The sequence below is a fragment of the Agelaius tricolor genome, unplaced genomic scaffold (genome assembly GCF_023055355.1).
Source record: "Agelaius tricolor isolate 1412-34295 unplaced genomic scaffold, bAgeTri1.0.p SCAF_133, whole genome shotgun sequence".
NCBI classification, from domain to species: domain Eukaryota; kingdom Metazoa; phylum Chordata; class Aves; order Passeriformes; family Icteridae; genus Agelaius; species Agelaius tricolor.
The window spans coordinates 45,068-64,514 of NW_027269393.1; the positions used below are offsets into that span (position 1 = coordinate 45,068).

General features: G+C 50.5%; 2 protein-coding genes across 10 annotated transcripts in view; both read right to left on the minus strand.

Annotated features, from left to right (window-relative positions):
* ADCY3 (adenylate cyclase 3) overlaps nt 1-19,447 on the minus strand; it is a 59,143-nt gene that overhangs the window by 2,610 nt on the left and 37,086 nt on the right. For 4 of the 9 annotated variants that reach the window (XM_071420284.1, XM_071420283.1, XM_071420291.1 and 1 more), the window contains exons 10-17: nt 12,858-13,019; nt 12,680-12,767; nt 12,478-12,594; nt 10,221-10,486; nt 10,053-10,134; nt 7,467-7,625; nt 4,163-4,309; nt 2,914-3,027 (exon numbers count right to left, since the gene is read on the minus strand). In XM_071420284.1, coding sequence (XP_071276385.1) covers nt 2,914-3,027; nt 4,163-4,309; nt 7,467-7,625; nt 10,053-10,134; nt 10,221-10,486; nt 12,478-12,594; nt 12,680-12,767; nt 12,858-13,019 — 1,135 coding nt within the window. The other 5 variants (XM_071420290.1, XM_071420288.1, XM_071420289.1 and 2 more) reach the window with 5 other exon arrangements.
* Nucleotides 2-2,901, minus strand: LOC139586706 (uncharacterized). The gene has a single exon (XM_071420293.1). The coding sequence runs from the start codon at nt 2,831-2,833 to the stop codon at nt 1,340-1,342; it is 1,494 nt and encodes a 497-aa protein (XP_071276394.1). The 5' UTR covers nt 2,834-2,901; the 3' UTR covers nt 2-1,339.

The following is a 19,447-nucleotide window of genomic DNA, read 5'->3' on the forward strand; positions in this document are numbered from 1 at the left end:
GGAATCGGCCACCACCCGGCATTCCCGGGAATCGGCCACCACCCGGCGTTCCCGGCGTTCCCGCGTGGTGGGAGAAGGGAAACGGGGCGATGGCATGGGAGGTGGAACGGGGAGATGATGGGATATGGGAATGGGGCATGGAGATGGGACGTGGAGATGGAGGTGGGATGTGGAGATGGAGGTGGGACACGGGGATGGGGCACTGAGGTGATGGGACGTGGAGATGGAGGTGGGATGTGGAGATGGAGGTGGGACATGGGGATGGGACACAGAGGTGACAGGACACAGAGATGGAGGTGGGACTTGGAGATGGAGGTGGGACATGGGGATGGGGCACGGAGATGATGGGACGTGGAGATGGAGGTGGGACATGGGGATGGAGGTGGGACATGGCGATGGGACATGGAGATGGGACACAGAGATGGAGGTGGGACACAGAGATGGAGGTGGGACGTGGAGATGGAGGTGGGATGTGGAGATGGAGGTGGGACATGGGGATGGGGCACGGAGATGACGGGACACAGAGATGGAGGTGGGACACGGGTATGGGACACAGAGATGGAGGTGGGATGTGGAGATGGGGCACGGAGATGATGGGACACAGAGATGGAGGTGGGACGTGGAGATGGAGGTGGGACATGGGAATGGGGCATGGAGATGGGACATTGAGATGGAGGTGGGACATGGAGATGGAGGTGGGACACAGGGATGGGGCACAGAGATGGTGGGACACAGAGATGGAAGTGGGACATGGAGATGGAGGTGGGACATGGGGATGGGGCATGGAGATGGGACATTGAGATGGAGGTGGGATGTGGAGATGGAGGTGGGACACGGGGATGGAGGTGGGACATGGGGATGGGGCACGGAGATGGGACGTGGAGATGGAGGTGGGACACGGGAATGGGGCATGGAGATGGGACATTGAGATGGAGGTGGGACGTGGAGATGGAGGTGGGACATGGGGATGGAGGTGGGACACGGGAATGGGGCATGGAGATGGGACATTGAGATGGAGGTGGGATGTGGAGATGGAGGCGGGACACAGGGATGGGGCACGGAGATGGTGGAATGTGGAGGTGGAGGTGGGACACAGGGATGGGGCAAAGAGATGGTGGGACACAGAAATGGAGGTGGGACATGGAGATGGAGGTGGGACACGGGAATGGGGCATGGAGATGGGACATTGAGATGGAGGTGGGATGTGGAGATGGAGGTGGGACACAGGGATGGGGCACGGAGATGGTGGAATGTGGAGGTGGGACACGGAGATGGGGCATGGAGATGACGGGACACAGAGATGGAGGTGGGACGCGGTGTTGTGGGACATGGGAATGGGTCATGGAGATGGGACATGGGGATGGAGGTGGAATGTGGGGATGGGGCACGGAGATGGAGAAGGGACATGGAGATGATGGGACATGGAGATGATGGGACATGGAGATGGGACATGGAGACAATGGGATATTGAGATGGGATGGGATGGGGCATGGAGATGATTGGACAATTTGATGATGGGACATTGGGATGGGACCTGGAGACGGGATATGGACATGGGACATAGAGATGATGGGACACGGAGACGGGAGATGGAGATTGGAGATAGAGATGGGCCACGGAGACGGGAGATGGAGATGGGACATGGAGACGGGAGATGGAGATTGAAGATAGAGATGGGCCACGGAGACGGGAGATGGAGGTGGGACACGGAGATGGAGATGGGGATGATAGGACTTTGGGATGGGATGTGGAGATGGGACGTAGGATGGGACATGGGGATGGACATTGGGAATGGGACATGGAGGTGGGACAGGGATGGGACATGGAGATGGGACATGGAATTGGGACATGGAGATGGGACATGGAGATGATGGGACAGGAATGGGAAATGGAGATGATGGGGCATGGAGATGATGGGACATTGGGATGGGACCTGGAGACGGGACATGGACATGGGACATAGAGATGATGGGACACGGAGACGGGAGATGGAGATGGGACATGGAGATGGGACACGGAGACGGGAGATGGAGGTGGGAGATGGAGGTGGGACACGGAGACGGGAGATGGAGATGGGAGATGGAGATGGGACACGGAGACGGGAGATGGGGATGATAGGACTTTGGGATGGGATGTGGAGATGGGATGTAGGATGGGACATGGGGATGGGACATTGGGAATGGGACATGGAGGTGGGACAGGGATGGGACATGGAGGTGGGACATGGAGGTGGGACATGGAGGTGGGACATGGAGATGGGACATGGAGATGGGACATGGAGATAGAAATGGAATTGGGACATGGAGATGGGACATGGAGATGATGGGACATGGAGATGATGGGACATGGAGATGATGGGGCATGGAGATGATGGGACATTGGGATGGGACATGGAGATGGGACAGGGGTGGGAAATGGAGATGATGGGACATGGAGATGGGATGTGGAGATGGAGATGAGACATGGAGATGGGACACGGAGATGATGGGGCATGGAGATGACAGGGCATGGAGATGGGAAATGGAGACAATGAGATATTGAGATGGGACATGGAGATGGGACATGGAGATGGGACACGGAGATGATGGGGCATGGAGATGACGGGGCATGGAGATGGGAAATGGAGACAATGGGATATTGAGATGGGACCTGGAGCTGGGGACAGTGGGGTGGGACCTGGAGCTGATGGGATGTGGACATGGGACACAGGGATAAGACACGGAGATGGAACATGGGGATGGGACACGGACATGGGACATGGACATGGGACAAGGAGAGGGACTGGGAGATGGGAGATGGGACATGGGGACGGGACACTGGGATGATGGGACATGGAGATGGGACACAAGGATGGGACACCAGGAGGAAGGAGCCCATGCCCGGGGGTGTCCCAAGGTGGGATCCCGGGCTGACCTTGGCTCCGAATCCGTTGGCGCCGGCGTCGGGCGTCACCCCGGAGGCGGCCATGTAGGTGCTGCCGATGGTCTTGATCTTGGTGATGCAGCGGAACTGGGGCTCGTCCAGGAGCTGGGAACGACACGGGACCGGGATCGCACCTGGATGGTCCCAGGGATCGCACCTGGATGGTCCCAGGGATCGCACCTGGATGGTCCCAGGGATCCCACCTGGATGTTCCCGTGATTCCCAGTGTGAGCCCACCTGGATGTTCCCAGGATTCCCGGTCTGATCCCACCTGGATGTCCCCATGATTCCCATTGTGATCCCACCTGGATGTCCCCATGATTCCCAGTGTGATCCCACCTGGGCGTTCCCCACAATTCCTGCTGTGATTCCACCTGACATTCCCCATAATTCACGATCTGATCCCACCTGGACATTCCCCGTGATTCCCAGTCTGATCCCACCTGAATATTCCCTGTGATTCCTGGTCTGAGCCCACCTGGACATTCCCCAGGTTTCCCACTGTGATCCCACCTGGATGTTCTCATGATTCCCACTGTGATCCCACCTGGATCTTCCCCCGATTCCTGGTCTGATCCCACCTGGACATTCCCTATGATTCCTGCTGTGATTCCACCTGACATTCCCCACGATTCCTGGTCTGATCCCACCTGGATGTCCCCACGATTCCCACTGTGATCCCACCTGGACATTCCCTGTGATCCCCAGTGTGATCCCATCTGGATGTTCCCCATGATTCCCATTGTGATCCCACCTGGATGTCCCTGTGATTCCCACCTGGGCGTTCCCCACGATTCCTGCTGTGATTCCACCTGACATTCCCCATAATTCCTGGTCTGATCCCACCTGGACATTCCCCGTGATTCCCAGTCTGATCCCACCTGGATGTTCCCATGATTCCCAGTCTGATCCCACCTGGATGTTCCCATGATTCCCAGTGTGATCCCACCTGGACGTTCCCCACAATTCCTGCTGTGACCTCACCTGGACATTCCCCATAATTACCACTGTGATCCCACCTGGATGTTCCCCCTGATTCCCAGTGTGATCCCACCTGAACATTCCCCACAATTCCTGGTCTGATCCCACCTGGACATTCCCCACGATTCCTGCTGTGATTTCACCTGACATTCCCCATAATTCCTGGTCTGATCCCACCTGGACGTTCCCCGCGATTCCCACCGTGACCCCACCCGGGCCATCCCGGTCTCGGTGCGGAATTCCGGGCGCGGCTCCTTACCGCGTCGAAGTCGGAGATGATCTCGTTGAGGAAGCGCAGGCACTCGATGCCGCCGTTGTTGATGCTCTCCTCCGTGTAGAAATCCGCGAAATTCGGCAGCGACGCGAACATCACCCCGATCTCCTCGTACGATTGGCTGTACAGCTCCTGGGAGTGTGCCAATATCCGGTATTGATCATTGGGTATGGGGTATTGGGTATTGGGTATTGGCTACTGGTTATTGGTTATGGGTTATTGGTTGGGCAATGACGCAAACATCACCCTGATCTCCTCGTAGGATTGGCTGTACAGCTCCTGGGAAGGCGCCAATATCCGGTATTGATCATTGGGTATTGGGTATTGGGTATGGGTTATTGGTTGTGGGTTATTGGTTGTGGGTTATTGGTTGGGCAGCGACGCGAACATCACCCTGATCTCCTCGTAGGATTGGCTGTACAGCTCCTGGGAAGGCGCCAATATCCGGTATTGATCATTGGGTATTGATTATCAGTTATCGCTTATTGGTTATGGGTTATTGGTTGTGGGTTATTGGTTGGGCAGGGATGGGAACATCACCCCGATCTCCTTGTACGATTGGCTGTACAGCTCCTGGGAAGGCGCCAATATCCATTATTGATTATTGGGTATTGATCATTGGTTATGGGTAATGGGTTATTGGTTATGGGTTGGGCAGCAACATGAACATCACCCCGATCTCCTTTTGGGATTGGCTGTACAGCTCCTGGGAATGTGCCAATACCCATTATTGATTATTGGGTATTGATCATTGGTTATGGCTACTGGTTATTGGTTATGGGTTATTGGTTGGGCAATGACGCAAACATCACCCTGATCTCCTCGTACGATTGGCTGTACAGCTCCTGGGAATGCGCCAATATCCGTTATTGATTATTGGGTATGGGTTATTGGGTGTGGGTTATTGGTTGTGGGTTATTGGTTATGGGTTGAGCAGCGATATGACCATCACCCCGATCTTGTGGGATTGGTTGTACAGCTCCTGGGAATGCACCAATATCCATTATTGATTATTGGGTATTGGGTACTGGTATGGGTTATTGGGTATTGGGTATTGGTTATGGGTTATGGGTTATTGGTTGGGCAGGGATGTGAACATCACCCCGATCTCCTCGTAGGATTGGCTGTACAGCTCCTGGGAATGTGCCAATATCCATTATTGATTATTGGTTATGGGTAATGGGTTATTGGTTATGGGTTGGGCAGTGAGGCAAACATCACCCTGATCTCCTCGTGGGATTGGCTGTACAGCTCCTGGGAATGCGCCAATATCCATTATTGATTATTGGGTATTGGTTATGGGTTATTGGTTATGGGCTGGGCAACGACGCGAACATCACCCCGATCTCCTCGTACGATTGGCTGTACAGCTCCTGGGAAGGCGCCAATATCCAGTATTGATTATTGGGTATTGATTATCAGTTATCGTTTATTGGTTATGGGTTATTGGTTGTGGGTTATTGGTTATGGGTTATTGGTTGGGCAGGGATGGGAACATCACCCCAGTCTCCTCACAGGATTGGCTGTACAGCTCCTGGGAATGCACCAATATCCGTTATTGATTATTGGTTATTGGGTGTTGGCATCTGGTTATTGGTTGTGGGTTATGGGTTATGGGTTATTGGTTGGGCAGTGACGCGAACATCACCCCGATCTCCTCGTACGATTGGCTGTACCGCTCCTGGGAATGCGCCAATACCCGTTATTGTTTATTGGTTACTGGGTGTTGGCTATTGTTTATTGGGTATGGGTTATTGGGTTTTGGGTATGGGTTATTGGTTGTAGGTTACTGGTTGGGCAGTGACGTGAACATCACCCCGATCTCCTCGTGGGATTGGTTGTACAGCTCCTGGGAATGTGCCAATGTCTGTTATTGATTATTGGTTACTGGGTGTTGGTTAATGGTTATTGGTTGTGGGTTATTGGTTGTGGGTTATTGGTTATGGGTTGGGCAGCGACGCGAACATCACCCCGATCTCCTCGTACGATTGGCTGTACAGCTCCTGGGAATGTGCCAATATCCGGTATTGATTATTGGGTATTGGGTGTTGGTTAATGGTTATTGGTTATGGGTTATTGGGTATTGGTTATAGGTTATTGGGTTATTGGTTATGGGTTGGGCAGTGATGCAAACGTCATCCCGATCTCCTCGTAGGATTGGCTGTGCAGCTCCTGGGAATGCCAGGAATTCTGCCAATATCCATTATTGATTATTGGTTATTGGTTATTTGGTATGGTGTATGGGTTATGGGTTATGGGTTATTGGTTGTGCAGTGATGGGAACATCACCCCGATCTCCTCATAGGATTGGCTGTACAGCTCCTAGGAAGGCTGGGAATTCCACCAATATCAGTTATTGATTATTGGTTATTGATTATGGGTTATGGGTAATGGATTATGGGTTATTGGTTATGGGTTATGGGTTATTGGTTGGGCAGGGACGTGAACATCACCCTGATCGCCTCATAGGATTGGCTGTGCAGCTCCTGGGAATGCTGGGAATTCCACCCCAGGAGCGCAGCGATATCAGTTATTGATTATTGGTTATTGGTCAATGGTTATTGGTTGTTGGTTTTTTCTGGATCCCTGGGAGTGTCCAAGGAAAGGTTGGAGCACCCTGGGATTGTGTGGTGGGAACGGGATGGGATTGAAGGTCCCTGGATCCCATCCCAAACCATTCCGGGATTCTGGGATCCAGGACACTCAGGATCCATCCCGGGGGATTTTTATGGAATTTGGGGATGGAAAAGGGAAGGGAGACCCTTCCTGGAGTCCCCAATTCCCAGGGAATTCCCAAAATTCCTTCCCGGAGAGGAGTCAGGGGTTGGAACGGGATGGGATTGAAGCTCCATGGATCCCATGCATGGAATTCCAGGATTCTGGGATCCAGGATCCATCCCAAGGGATTTTTATGGAAGTTGGGGATGGAAAAGGGAAGGGAGACCCGAATTCCCAGGGAATTCCCAAAATTCCTCCCCAGAGAGGCGCTGGGATGGGGATGGATCCAACACCAGGCTGGAAGAGCTGGGAATGGAGGGAATTCCCTGGGAAAAGCGGAAGAAATCTGGGAAGGAATTCCCAGAGAATCCCAGGGAGCATCCAAGGAAAGGTTGGAGCCACCTGGGATGGAACTGAAGATCCGTGGATCCCTGGATCTTCAGGTGGAATGGGATGGGATTGAAGCTCCATGGATCCCACCCAAGGAATCCCAGGAATGTGGGAACCGCCCTGAAACACGGGAATGGCCCGGAAAAGCGGGAACGCCGCCCGGAAAAGCGGGAACACTGACCTCGTCCCGTTTTTTGGAGCCCAGGAAGTGCCGGGCCACGTGCTCGGGCAGCATGTTGGCCACCAGGGCCTCGTTCCAGCGGCGCATCTCGGAGACGCGCTCCTTCTGGTCATGGACGTCGATCTTCCACAGGAACAGCGTCCGCGCCAGCTTCTCCACCTGGGAATTGTGGGAATTCCGGGAATTGTGGGAATTGTGGGATGATGGGATTGTGGGATGATGGGACTGTGGGATGATGGGGTTGGATGATGGAGCCGCGCTCCTTCTGGTCATGGACATGGATCTTCCACAGGAACAGCGTCCGTGCCAGCTTCTCCACCTGGGAATGAACGCTGTGGGAATTGCTGGGAATTGTGGGAATTCTGGGAATTGTGGGATGATGGGATTGTGGGATATTGGGATGATGGGATTGTGGGATGATGGGGCATTGGGATGATGGAGCCGCGCTCCTTCTGGCCATGGACGTCGATCTTGCACAGGAACAGCGTCCACGCCAGCTTCTCCACCTGGGAATTGTGGGAATTGCTGGGAATTGTGGGATTTGTGGGATGGTGGGACTGTGGGATGATGGGGTTGGATGATGGAGCCGCGCTGCTTCTGGCCATGGACGTCGATCTTCCACAGGAACAGTGTCCGCGCCAGCTTCTCCACCTGGGAATGAACGCTGTGGGAATTCCTGGGAATTGTGGGATTGTGGGACTGTGGGATAATGGGATATTGGGATGGTGGGATTGAGGGATGAGATGATGGGATGATGGAGCCGCGCTCCTTCTGGTCATGGACATCGATCTTCCACAGGAACAGCGTCCGCGCCAGCTTCTCCACCTGGGAATTGTGGGAATTCCTGGGAATTGTGGGATTGTAGAATGGGATTTGTGGGATGATGGGATAATGGGATGGTGGGATAATGGGATGGTGGGATAATGGGATGATGGGATGATGGAGCCGCGCTCCTTCTGGCCATGGACGTCGATCTTCCACAGCAACAGCGTCTGCACCAGCTTCTCCACCTGGGAATGAACGCTGTGGGAATTCCTGGGAATTGTGGGATTGTGGGATTGTGGGATGTTGGTATGATGGGATAATGGGATAATGAGATAATGATATGATAATGAGATAATGGGATGATGGGATAATGGAGATGTGCGCCTTCTGGTCCTGGGTGTCCATCTTCCACAGGGATTATGGGATTGTGGAATCATGGGATTGTGGGAATCATGGGATTGTGGGATCATGGGATTGTGGGAATCATGGGATTGTGGACTCATGGGATTGTGGGATCATGGGATTGTGGAATTATGGGATTGTGGAATCATGGGATGAGGGTGTTTCCCAGAATTGGTGGTGTCTGGAAAACCCTTTGGGAGTTTCCTTGGAAAAGCTGGGGCTGGGATAAATCCCGGGGCCTTGGAGCTTCCAGGGAATCCAAGGAGGGGATTTAGGGAATCAGGGGAAGGGATTTAGGGAGGAAAAGTGAAGAAAAAGGGGGAAAAGGGTGGAAAAGGGAGGGAAGGAAAAGGAAGGGGAGCAAAGGAGAGGGAAGAGGAGGAAAAGGAAGGGGAAGGGAAGAAAGGGCAGGAAAAGAAGGAAAAATGCGGAAGAAGCAGGAGAATGGAGGGAAGGAGCAGAAAGAGGAGGAGAGAGGAAGAAAAGGCAGGAAAAGGAAACAAGAAGAAGGAAAAGGGAGGGAAGGAGAGGTAAGAGGAGGAAAAGGAAGGGAGAGGGAAGAAAGGGTGGGAAAAGAAGGAAAAAGAAGGAAAAGAAAAGAAGGGGGAAGAAGGGGCAAAAAAGGAAGCAAAAAGAAGGAAGAAGAAGGAAAAGGGAGAGAAAGAGGAGGAAAAGGAAGAGAAAAGGAAGGAAAAGGACAAATAAGAAGGAAAAGGAAGAAAAAGGAAGAAAAAAGAAGGAAAAGAAAGGAAGGGAAGGGGAAGAAAGGTCAGGAAAAGAAAGGAAGAAGAAGAAAAAGGGAGGGAAGGAGAGGCAAGAGGAGGAAGGAAGAAGAGAAAAGGAAGGAAAAGGGAGGAAGAAGAAGGAAAAGGGAGGAAGAAGAAGGAAAGGGGATGAAGATGAAGGAAAAGGAAGGAAGAAGAAGGAAGAGGAAGGAAAAAGAAGGAAAAGGAAGGAAGAAGGAAAGGGGAGGAAGAAGGAGGAAAAGGGAGGAAGAGGAAGGAAAAGGAAGAAGAAGAAGGAAAAGGGGAGGAAGAAGAAGGAAAAGGGGAGGAAGAAGAAGGAAAAGGGTGGGAAGGAGAGGTAAGAGGAGGAAGGAAGAAAAGTAAGAAGAGAAAGGAAGGAAAAGGAAGGAAAAAGGAGGAAAGGGGAGGAAGAGGAAGGAAAGGGGAGGAAGAAGAAGGAAAAGGAAGAAAGAAGGAAAAGGGAGGAAGAAGAAGGAAAGGGGAGGAAGAGGAAGGAAAAGGAAGGAAGAAGGAGGAAAGGGGAGGAAGAAGAAGGAAAGGGGAGGAAGAGGAACGAAAAGGGAGGAAGAAGAAAGAAAAAGAAGGAAGAAGAAGGAAAGGGATGAAGAGGAAGGAAAGGGGATGAAGAAAAAGGAACGGGGCGGGAAGGAGACCCTTTCCCCCGGCCACTCACGTGCCGCGAGAAGTAGTAGAAGCTGAGCATCACCACGAAGATCATGGCGGTCATGGAGTACTTGGAGGGCACCAGCACCGACCTGCCACGAGATCACCCGGTCACCTGGGAACCCCGGCCCCGTCATCCCCGTCCCCGTCCCCATCATCCCCGTTGTCCCCTCCTTACGAGCTGGGCTGGCCGCGCCGCCGGTCGTAGTGGTCGAAGATGGGTCCCCAGGCGGAGAAGTTGACGGCGCCGGTGGCGGCGGTGATGAGCACCATGAGGGTCAGCTTGACCATGTGGCTCACCTGGACCAGCATCACGGTGGCCACCAGGGCCAGCAGGGCGATGTAGCTGAAGTACTTGGGGTGGTCGGCGCAGCCGCTGCCACCACCCCGAGGTGGCCCCGAGGTGCCGTTGGTCACCACCCAGCGGTGGCGGTGGCAGGCGAGCTGGGGACACGGGGAGAGGGTCAGTGTGGGGACATGGGGACACCATGGACACCAGGGTGATGGAGCTGCAGTGTTTTGGCTGCTCCTCAATGCCACCACCCCGAGCTGGCCCCGATGTCCCATTGGTCACCACCCCATGGTGGCCCCAAGGTGCCGTTGGTCACCACCCCGAGGTGGCCCCGAGGTGCCGTTGGTCACCACCCAGCGGTGGCGGTGGCAGGCGAGCTGGGGACACGGGGAGAGGGTCAGTGTGGGGACATGGGGACACCATGGAGCTGCAATGCTGAGGGTGCTCCTCACGGCCACCAGCCCATGGTGACACTGATGTCCCACTGGCCACCACCCCATGGTGACACTGATGTCCCATTGGTCACCACCCAGCGGTGGCGGTGGCAGGCGAGCTGGGGACATGGGGAGAGGGTCAGTGTGGGGACGTGGTGGCCACCATGGACACCAGGGTGATGGAGCTGCAGTGTTTTGGCTGCTCCTCAATGCCACCACCCCGAGCTGGCCCCAATGTCCCATTGGTCACCACCCCATGGTGGCCCCAAGGTGCCGTTGGTCACCACCCCGAGGTGGCCCCGAGGTGCTGTTGGTCACCACCCAGCGGTGGCGGTGGCAGGCGAGCTGGGGACACGGGGAGAGGGTCAGTGTGGGGACATGGGGACACCATGGAGCTGCAATGCTGAGGGTGCCCCTCACTGCCACCACCCCATGGTGGCCCTGATGTCCCACTGGCCACAACCCCATGGTCCCCATGGCAGCTGAGCTGGGGACATGGGGACACGGTGGCCACCATGGCCACCAGGATGGTGTAAACTCAGTGTTTTGGCTGCTCCTCACAGCCACCACCCCATGGTGGGTCCGATGTCCCATTGGCCACCACCCCATGGTGGCCCCGAGGTGCTGTTGGTCACCACCCAGCGGTGGCGGTGGCAGGTGAGCTGGGGACGTGACGAGAGGGTCAGTGTGGGGACATCGTGGCCACCATGGACACCAGGGTGATGGAGCTGCAATGCTGAGGGTGCTCCTCACAGCCACCACCCCATGGTGACACTGATGTTACCACCCCGTGGCCCCCATGGCAGCCAAACTGGGGACACGGTGGCCACCATGGCCACCAGAGTGATGGAGCTGCAATACCCGGGCTGCTCCTCATGGTCACCACCCCATGGTGGCCCTGATGTCCCATTGGTCACCACCCCATGGTCCCGATGGCAGCCAAACTGGGGACATGACACTGGGGTCACCATGGGGACACGGTGGCCACCATGGCCACCAGGATGGTGTAAACTCAGTGTTTTGGCTGCTCCTCACAGCCACCACCCCTTGGTGACACTGATGTCACCACCCCGTGGTCCCCATGGCAGCCAAACTGGGGACATGGAGGCCACCATGGCCACCAGGGTGATGGAGCTGCAATATCGGTGCTGTCCCTCACAGCCACCACCCGGAGGTGGCCACAATGTCCCATTGGTCACCACCCCATGGTCCCCATGGCAGCCAAACTGGGGACATGGAGGCCACCATGGCCACCATGGCCACCAGGGTGATGGAGCTGCAATATCTGGGCTGCTCCTCACAGCCACCACCCCGAGATGGGTCCGATGTCCCATTGGTCACCACCCCATGGTCCCCACGGCAGCCAAACTGGGGACATGGAGGCCACCATGGCCATCATGGCCACCAGGGTGATGGAGCTGCAATATCTGGGCTGCTCCTCACAGCCACCACCCCAAGGTGACACTGATGTCCCATTGGTCACCACCCCGTGGTCCCCATGGCAGCCCAACTGGGGACATGACAATGGGGCCACCAGGGAGGCCACCATGGCCACCAATATCTGCGCTGTCCCTCACAGCCGTCAACCCCTTGGTGTCCCCATTGGCCACCACCCCGTGTCCTCCACGTCATCCCAGCTGGGGACACGAGGCTGACACGAGGTGCCACCGGGGCCAGGGGCGGCGTCCCCTCAGCGCCTGTCCCCTCACCATGTCCACGATGTCGGCGGCGGTGACGATGGCGATGGCCGCCATGGCCCAGGTGTTGCGCGCCCAGCGCGTGCGGTCGATCCAGGTGGAGAAGGCCACCAGCTTTCTGGGGAAGGCCTGCGGTGACAACCGGCGCCGAGCGGTCACACCGGGAGCCACCGCGCGCCGCCGAGGACGTCCCCGAGGCGCGTCCCCTCCTCACCCTCGGGAAGATGGCGGCCAAGGAGCAGAGGGTGAGCCCCGCCAGCAGCACCTCACCCACCGCGAAGGTCACGTAGTTGGCCACCAACCTGCCCGGAAGGGGTCGGAGGTCAGAGGGCGCCACCTGAGGTGTCCCCGAGGTGTCCCCGAGGTGTCCCCGAGGTGTCCCCAGGGCCTACCAGGGGTCAATGACGGCCTCCACCAGGGCGGTGAAGACGAGGACGACGCAGGAGCAGCTGAAGGCGGCGCCGCTCTGCTTCTCCTTCTCCACCGAGTAGCGCGTCTCCATGTCGGGGTCGGTGAAACGCAGCGACAGCCGGAACGTGCTCCGGCCCTTCAGCCTGGGGGCGTTGGGGATTTGGGGGATTTGGGGGATTTTGGGGGATTTTTTAGGATTTTTGGGGAATTTTTGGGGGAATTTTTAGGATTTTTTTGGGGATTTTTTTGGGATTTTTTGGGATTTTTTTGGGGAATTTTTGCAGATTTTTTGGGGATTTATTGGGGGTTTGCAGCGACAGCCGGAACGTGCTCCGGCCCTTCAGCCTGGGGGCGTTGGGGGTTTGGGATTTTTGGGGAATTTTGGGGGATTTTTTAGGATTTTTTGGGATTTTTTGGGGGATTTTGGGGGAATTTTTGCAGATTTTTTGGGGATTTATTGGGGGTTTGCAGCGACAGCCGGAACGTGCTCTGGCCCTTCAGCCTGGGGGGGTTTGGGAGCGTTTGGGGGATTTGGGGGATTTGGGATTTTTTGGGGGAATTTTTTGGGGGGGATTTTTGGGGATTTTTTGGAGACTTTTCTGGAATTTTTTTGGGATTTTTGGGCGATTTTTGGGGAATTTTTGCAGATTTTTGTGGGGATTTAATGGTGGGTTTTAGGGATTTTTTTGGGATTTTTGGGGAATTTTGGGGGTTTTTTTTGGCAATTTTTGGGAATTCGGGGGGATTTTTTGGAGATTTTTTTGGGGAATTTTGGGGGTTTTTTGGGAATTTTAGGGGATTTTTCGCGGGGGTTTTGGGGATTTTTTGCAGATTTTTTGCAGATTTTTTTTTGATTTTTTGGGAATTTTTGCAAAATTTTGGGGAATTTTTGGGGGATTTTTTCGGGATTTTTTTGGGGAATTTTGGGGGTTTTTTTGGGAATTTTGGGGGATTTTTTTGAGATTTTTGGGGAATTTTTGGGATTTTTTTTGGATTTTTGGGGGATTTCTGGGGGAATTTTATGGGATTTTGGGGGAATTTTGGGGGGATTTTTTGCCGATTTTTGCAGATTTTTTGGGGATTTTTGGGAATTTTGGGGGATTTTTGGGGGGATTTTTTTGCAGATTTTTTGGATTTCCTGTGGGGATCTTTTTGGATTTTTTGGGATTTTATTGGGAATTTTTGGGAATTTTTTTGGATTTTTTGGGGATTTTGGGGGAATTTTGGGGGATTTTTTAGGATTTTTTGGGGGGATTTGTGGGATTTTTTTGGGGATTTTTTGGGAATTTTTGCAGATTTTTTGGAGATTTATTGGGGGTTTGCAGCGACAGCCGGAACGTGCTCCGGCCCTTCAGCCTGGGGGCGTTGGGGGATTGGGATTTTTGGGGAATTTTTGGAGAATTTTAGGAGACTTTTCTGGGATTTTTTGGGATTTTTTGGGGGATTTGTTGGGGGATTTGTTGGGGGATTTTTGGGATTTTTGGGGAATTTTTGCAGATTTTTTGGGGATTTATTGGGGGTTTGCAGCGACAGCCGGAACGTGCTCCGGCCCTTCAGCCTGGGGGCGTTGGGGGTTTGGGATTTTTGGGGAATTTTGGGGGATTTTTTAGGATTTTTTGGGATTTTTTGGGGGATTTTGGGGGAATTTTTGCAGATTTTTTGGGGATTTATTGGGGGTTTGCAGCGACAGCTGGAACGTGCTCTGGCCCTTCAGCCTGGGGGCGTTGGGGGCGTCGGGGGATTTGGGGGATTTGGGATTTTTTGGGGGAATTTTTTGGGGGGGATTTTTGGGGATTTTTTGGAGACTTTTCTGGAATTTTTTTGGGATTTTTGGGCGATTTTTGGGGAATTTTTGCAGATTTTTGTGGGGATTTAATGGTGGGTTTTAGGGATTTTTTTGGGATTTTTGGGGAATTTTGGGGGTTTTTTTTGGCAATTTTTGGGAATTCGGGGGGATTTTTTGGAGATTTTTTTGGGGAATTTTTGGGATTTTTTTTGGATTTTTGGGGGATTTCTGGGGGAATTTTATGGGATTTTGGGGGAATTTTGGGGGGATTTTTTGCCGATTTTTGCAGATTTTTTGGGGATTTTTGGGAATTTTGGGGGATTTTTGGGGGGATTTTTTTGCAGATTTTTTGGATTTCCTGTGGGGATCTTTTTGGATTTTTTGGGGATTTTTTGGGATTTTATTGGGAATTTTTGGGAATTTTTTTGGATTTTTTGGGGATTTTGGGGGAATTTTGGGGGATTTTTTAGGATTTTTGGGGGGATTTGTGGGATTTTTTTGGGGATTTTTTGGGAATTTTTGCAGATTTTTTGGGGATTTATTGGGGGTTTGCAGCGACAGCCGGAACGTGCTCCGGCCCTTCAGCCTGGGGGCGTCAGGGGATTTGGGATTTTTTGGGGAATTTTTGGGGATTTTTTAGGATTTTTTGGGGGATTTTTTGGGATTTTTTGGGGATTTTTGCAAATTTTTGGGAAATTTTTGAGGGATTTTTGGGGATTTTTATGGGATTTTTGGGGAATTTTTGGGGGATTTCTGGGGGATTTCTGGGGGATGTTTTAGGGATTTTTGGGGGAGTTTTTGGGGATTTTTGAGGGATTTTTTTGGCGATTTTTTTTTTAATTTTTGGGATTTTTTGGAGGATTTTTGTGGGGATATTTTGGGATTTTTTTGGGAATTTTTGCAGATTTTTTGGGGATTTATTGGGGGTTTGCAGCGACAGCCGGAACGTGCTCCGGCCCTTCAGCCTGGGGGCGTTGGGGGATTTGGGGGATTTGGGATTTTTGGGGAATTTTTTGGGGAATTTTTAGGATTTTTTGGGGGGATTTTTGGGATTTCTTTGGGGATTTTTTGGAGATTTTTTGGGATTTTTTGGGGAATTTTTGCAGATTTTTGTGGGGATTTATTTGGGGGTTTTGGGGATTTTTTTGGGATTTTTGGGGAATTTTGGGGGGGTTTTTTTGGCAATTTTTGGGAATTCGGGGGGATTTTTTGGGATTTTTTTGGGGAATTTTGGGGGTTTTTTGGGAATTTTAGGGGATTTTTTGCGGGGGTTTTGGGGATTTTTTTTGGGATTTTTTGCAGATTTTTTTTTTTATTTTTTGGGAATTTTTGAAAAATTTTGGGGAATTTTGGGGGGATTTTTTCGGGATTTTTTTGGGGAATTTTGGGGGTTTTTTTGGGAATTTTGGGGGATTTTTTGGAGATTTTTGGGGAATTTTTGGGATTTTTTTTGGATTTTTGGGGGATTTCTGGGGGAATTTTATGGGATTTTGGGGGAATTTTGGGGGGATTTTTTGCCGATTTTTGCAGATTTTTTGGGGATTTTTGGGAATTTTGGGGGATTTTTGGGGGGATTTTTTTGCAGATTTTTTGGATTTCCTGTGGGGATCTTTTTGGATTTTTTGGGGATTTTTTGGGATTTTATTGGGAATTTTTGGGAATTTTTTTGGATTTTTTGGGGATTTTGGGGGAATTTTGGGGATTTTTTAGGATTTTTTGGGGGGATTTTTTGGGGATTTTTTGGGATTTTTTGGGGGATTTTTGCAGATTTTTTGGGGATTTATTGGGGGTTTGCAGCGACAGCCGGAACGTGCTCCGGCCCTTCAGCCTGGGGGGGTTTGGGGCGTCGGGGGATTTGGGATTTTTGGGGAATTCTTGGGGATTTTTTGGAGACTTCTGGGATTTTTTGGGGATTTTTTGGAGATTTTTTTGGGAATTTTTGCAGAGTTTTTGGGGATTTATTGGGGGTTTGCAGCGACAGCCGGAACGTGCTCCGGCCCTTCAGCCTGGGGGCGTTTGGGATTTGGGATTTTTGGGGAATTTTTGGGGATTTTTTAGGATTTTTTGGGGGATTTTTGGGGATTTTTTTGGGGATTTTTTGGAGATTTTATTGGGAATTTTTGGGAATTTTTGTGGGGATTTAATGGGGGGTTTCTGGGGATTTTTTGGGAATATTGGGGGGTTTTTTGGGAATTTTGGGGGATTTTTTGGGGATTTTTGGGGAATTTTATGGGATTTTTTGGGGAATTTTTGGGATTTTTTGGGGATTTTGGGGGATTTCTGGGGGATTTTTTGGGGATTTTGGGGGGGGATTTTTTGGGGATTTTTTTTTTTGAATTTTTGTGGATTTTTTTTTAATTTTTGGGGATTTTTCAGGGGGAATTTTTGGGGATTTTTTGGGAGTTTTTGGGGATTTTGAGGATTTTTTGGGGGGATTTTTTGGGATTTTTTGGGGAATTTTGGGGGATTTTTTGGGATTTTTTTGGGAATTTTGGGTGTGGTTGGGATTTTTTGGGGATTTTTGGGGATTTTTTGCGGGATTTTTTTGGGGGATTTTTTGGGGGATTTTTTTGGGAATTTTTGGCGATTTTTTGGGAATTTTGGCAGATTTTTGTGGGGATTTAATGGGCGGTTTTTGGGAATTTTGGGGATATTGGGGGGTTTTTGGGGGATTTTTTTGGGAATTTTTGGCGATTTTTGGGGAATTTTTGCAGATTTTTGGAGGGATTTATTGGGGGATTTATGGGGATTTTTGGGAGGATTTTTCTGGGGATTTTTTTGGGAATTTTTACAGATTTTTGCGGGATTTTTGGGGATTTTTGGGGATTTTTTTGGGAATTTTTGCAGATTTTTTGGGGATTTATTGGGGGTTTGCAGCGACAGCCGGAACGTGCTCCGGCCCTTCAGCCTGGGGGGGTTTGGGGGATTTGGGATTTTTGGTGAATTTTGGGGGATTTTTTAGGATTTTTTGGGGGGATTTGTGGGATTTTTTTGGGGATTTTTTGGGAATTTTTGCAGATTTTTTTGGGATTTATTGGGGGTTTGCAGCGACAGCCGGAACGTGCTCCGGCCCTTCAGCCTGGGGGCGTTGGGGATTTGGGATTTTTGGGGAATTTTTGGGGGAATTTTTGGGATTTTTTGGGGATTTTTTGGGGGATTTTTTGGGGAATTTTTGCAGATTTTTTGGGGATTTATTGGGAGGTTTTGGGGATTTTTGGGGGGTTTTTGGGGAATTTTTGGGGGGTTTTGGGGGAATTTTTGCAAATTTTTGGGAATTTTTTTGGGGATTTTTGGGGATTTTTATGGGATTTTGGGGGAATTTTTGGGGGATTTCTGGGGGATTTTTTAGGGATTTTTGGGGGAGTTTTTGGAGATTTTTGAGGGATTTTTTGGCGATTTTTTTTTAATTTTTGGGATTTTTTGGAGGATTTTTGTGGGGATTTTTTTGGATTTTTGGGGGATTTTCTTTGGGGATTTTGGGGGGATTTTGGGGGGATTTTCTTTGGGGATTTTTGGGGGGGGTTATTTTGGGATTTCTGGGGACTTTTTGGGGATTTTTTGAGATTTTTTGGGATTTTTTGGGAATTTTTCCAGATTTTTTGGGGATTTTTTGGGGGATTTTTGGGTGAATTTTTGCAGATTTTTGGGGATTTTTTAGGATCTTTTTGGGAATTTTTTGGGGGAATTTTTGCAGATTTTTGGGGATTTTTTAGGATCTTTTTGGGGATTTTTGGGGGGATTTTTTGCGGATTTTTGCAGATTTGTGGGGATTTTGGGGAATTTTTGGGGTTTTTTAGGGGGGATATTTTGGGGGATTTTTACAGATTATTGGGGATTTATTGAGATTTTTTTGGGGGATTTTTTGTGGATTTTTGCAGATTTTTGGGGGATTTTTGGGAATTTTTGGGGTTTTTTAGGGGGGATATTTTGGGGATTTTTTGGGGATTTTTTTGGGGGGATTTTTGCAAATTTTTGGGGAATTTTTTGGGGATTTTTTGGGGATTTTTTTGATTTTTTTGGCGATTTTTGGGAATTTTGGTGAAATTTTTTTGGGATTTTTTGGGAATTTTTGGGGTTTTTTTTGGAATTTTTGGGGTTTTTTGGGATTTTTGGGGATTTTTTGGGGATTTTTTTTTAATTGTTGGGATTTTTTGGGAGTTTTTGGGAGTTTTTTTTTGGAGGGGATTTTTTGGGATTTTGGGGGGGTTTTGGGGTTTTTTTGAGGGAATTTTTTGGGGAGTTTTGGGGATTTTTGGGGGATTTTGGGGGAATTTTTTTGGCGATTTTTTGGGAATTTTTGCAGATTTTTAGGGGGGATTTATTGGGGGATTTTGGGGGATTTTTTTGGGGAGTTTTTGGGAATTTTAGGGATTTTATGGGATTGTTTTGGGATGCTTTTGGGAATCTTCACGAATTTTGATGGGTTTGTAGGAATTTCCAGGAATTTGTAGGAATTTTTGAGAGTTTCCGGGAATTTTTGAGATTTTTCGGGAATTTGTGGGATTTTAGGGATTTTTTTGTGAATTTTTTTGAATTTTCAGGAATTTTTGGGAATTTTGGGGATTTTTTGGGGATTTTTGCAGATTTTTGGGGGGATTTTTTTTGAGAGTTTTTGGGAATTTTAGGGATTTTTATGGGATTGTTTTGGGATGCTTCTGGGAATTTTCAGGAGTTTTGAGGGGTTTGGGGGAATTCTTGGGAATTTGTGCAAATTTTCAGGAATTTGGAGGGATTTTAGGGAGTTTCAGGGAATTTTTGAAATTTTTCGGGAATTTGTGGGACTTC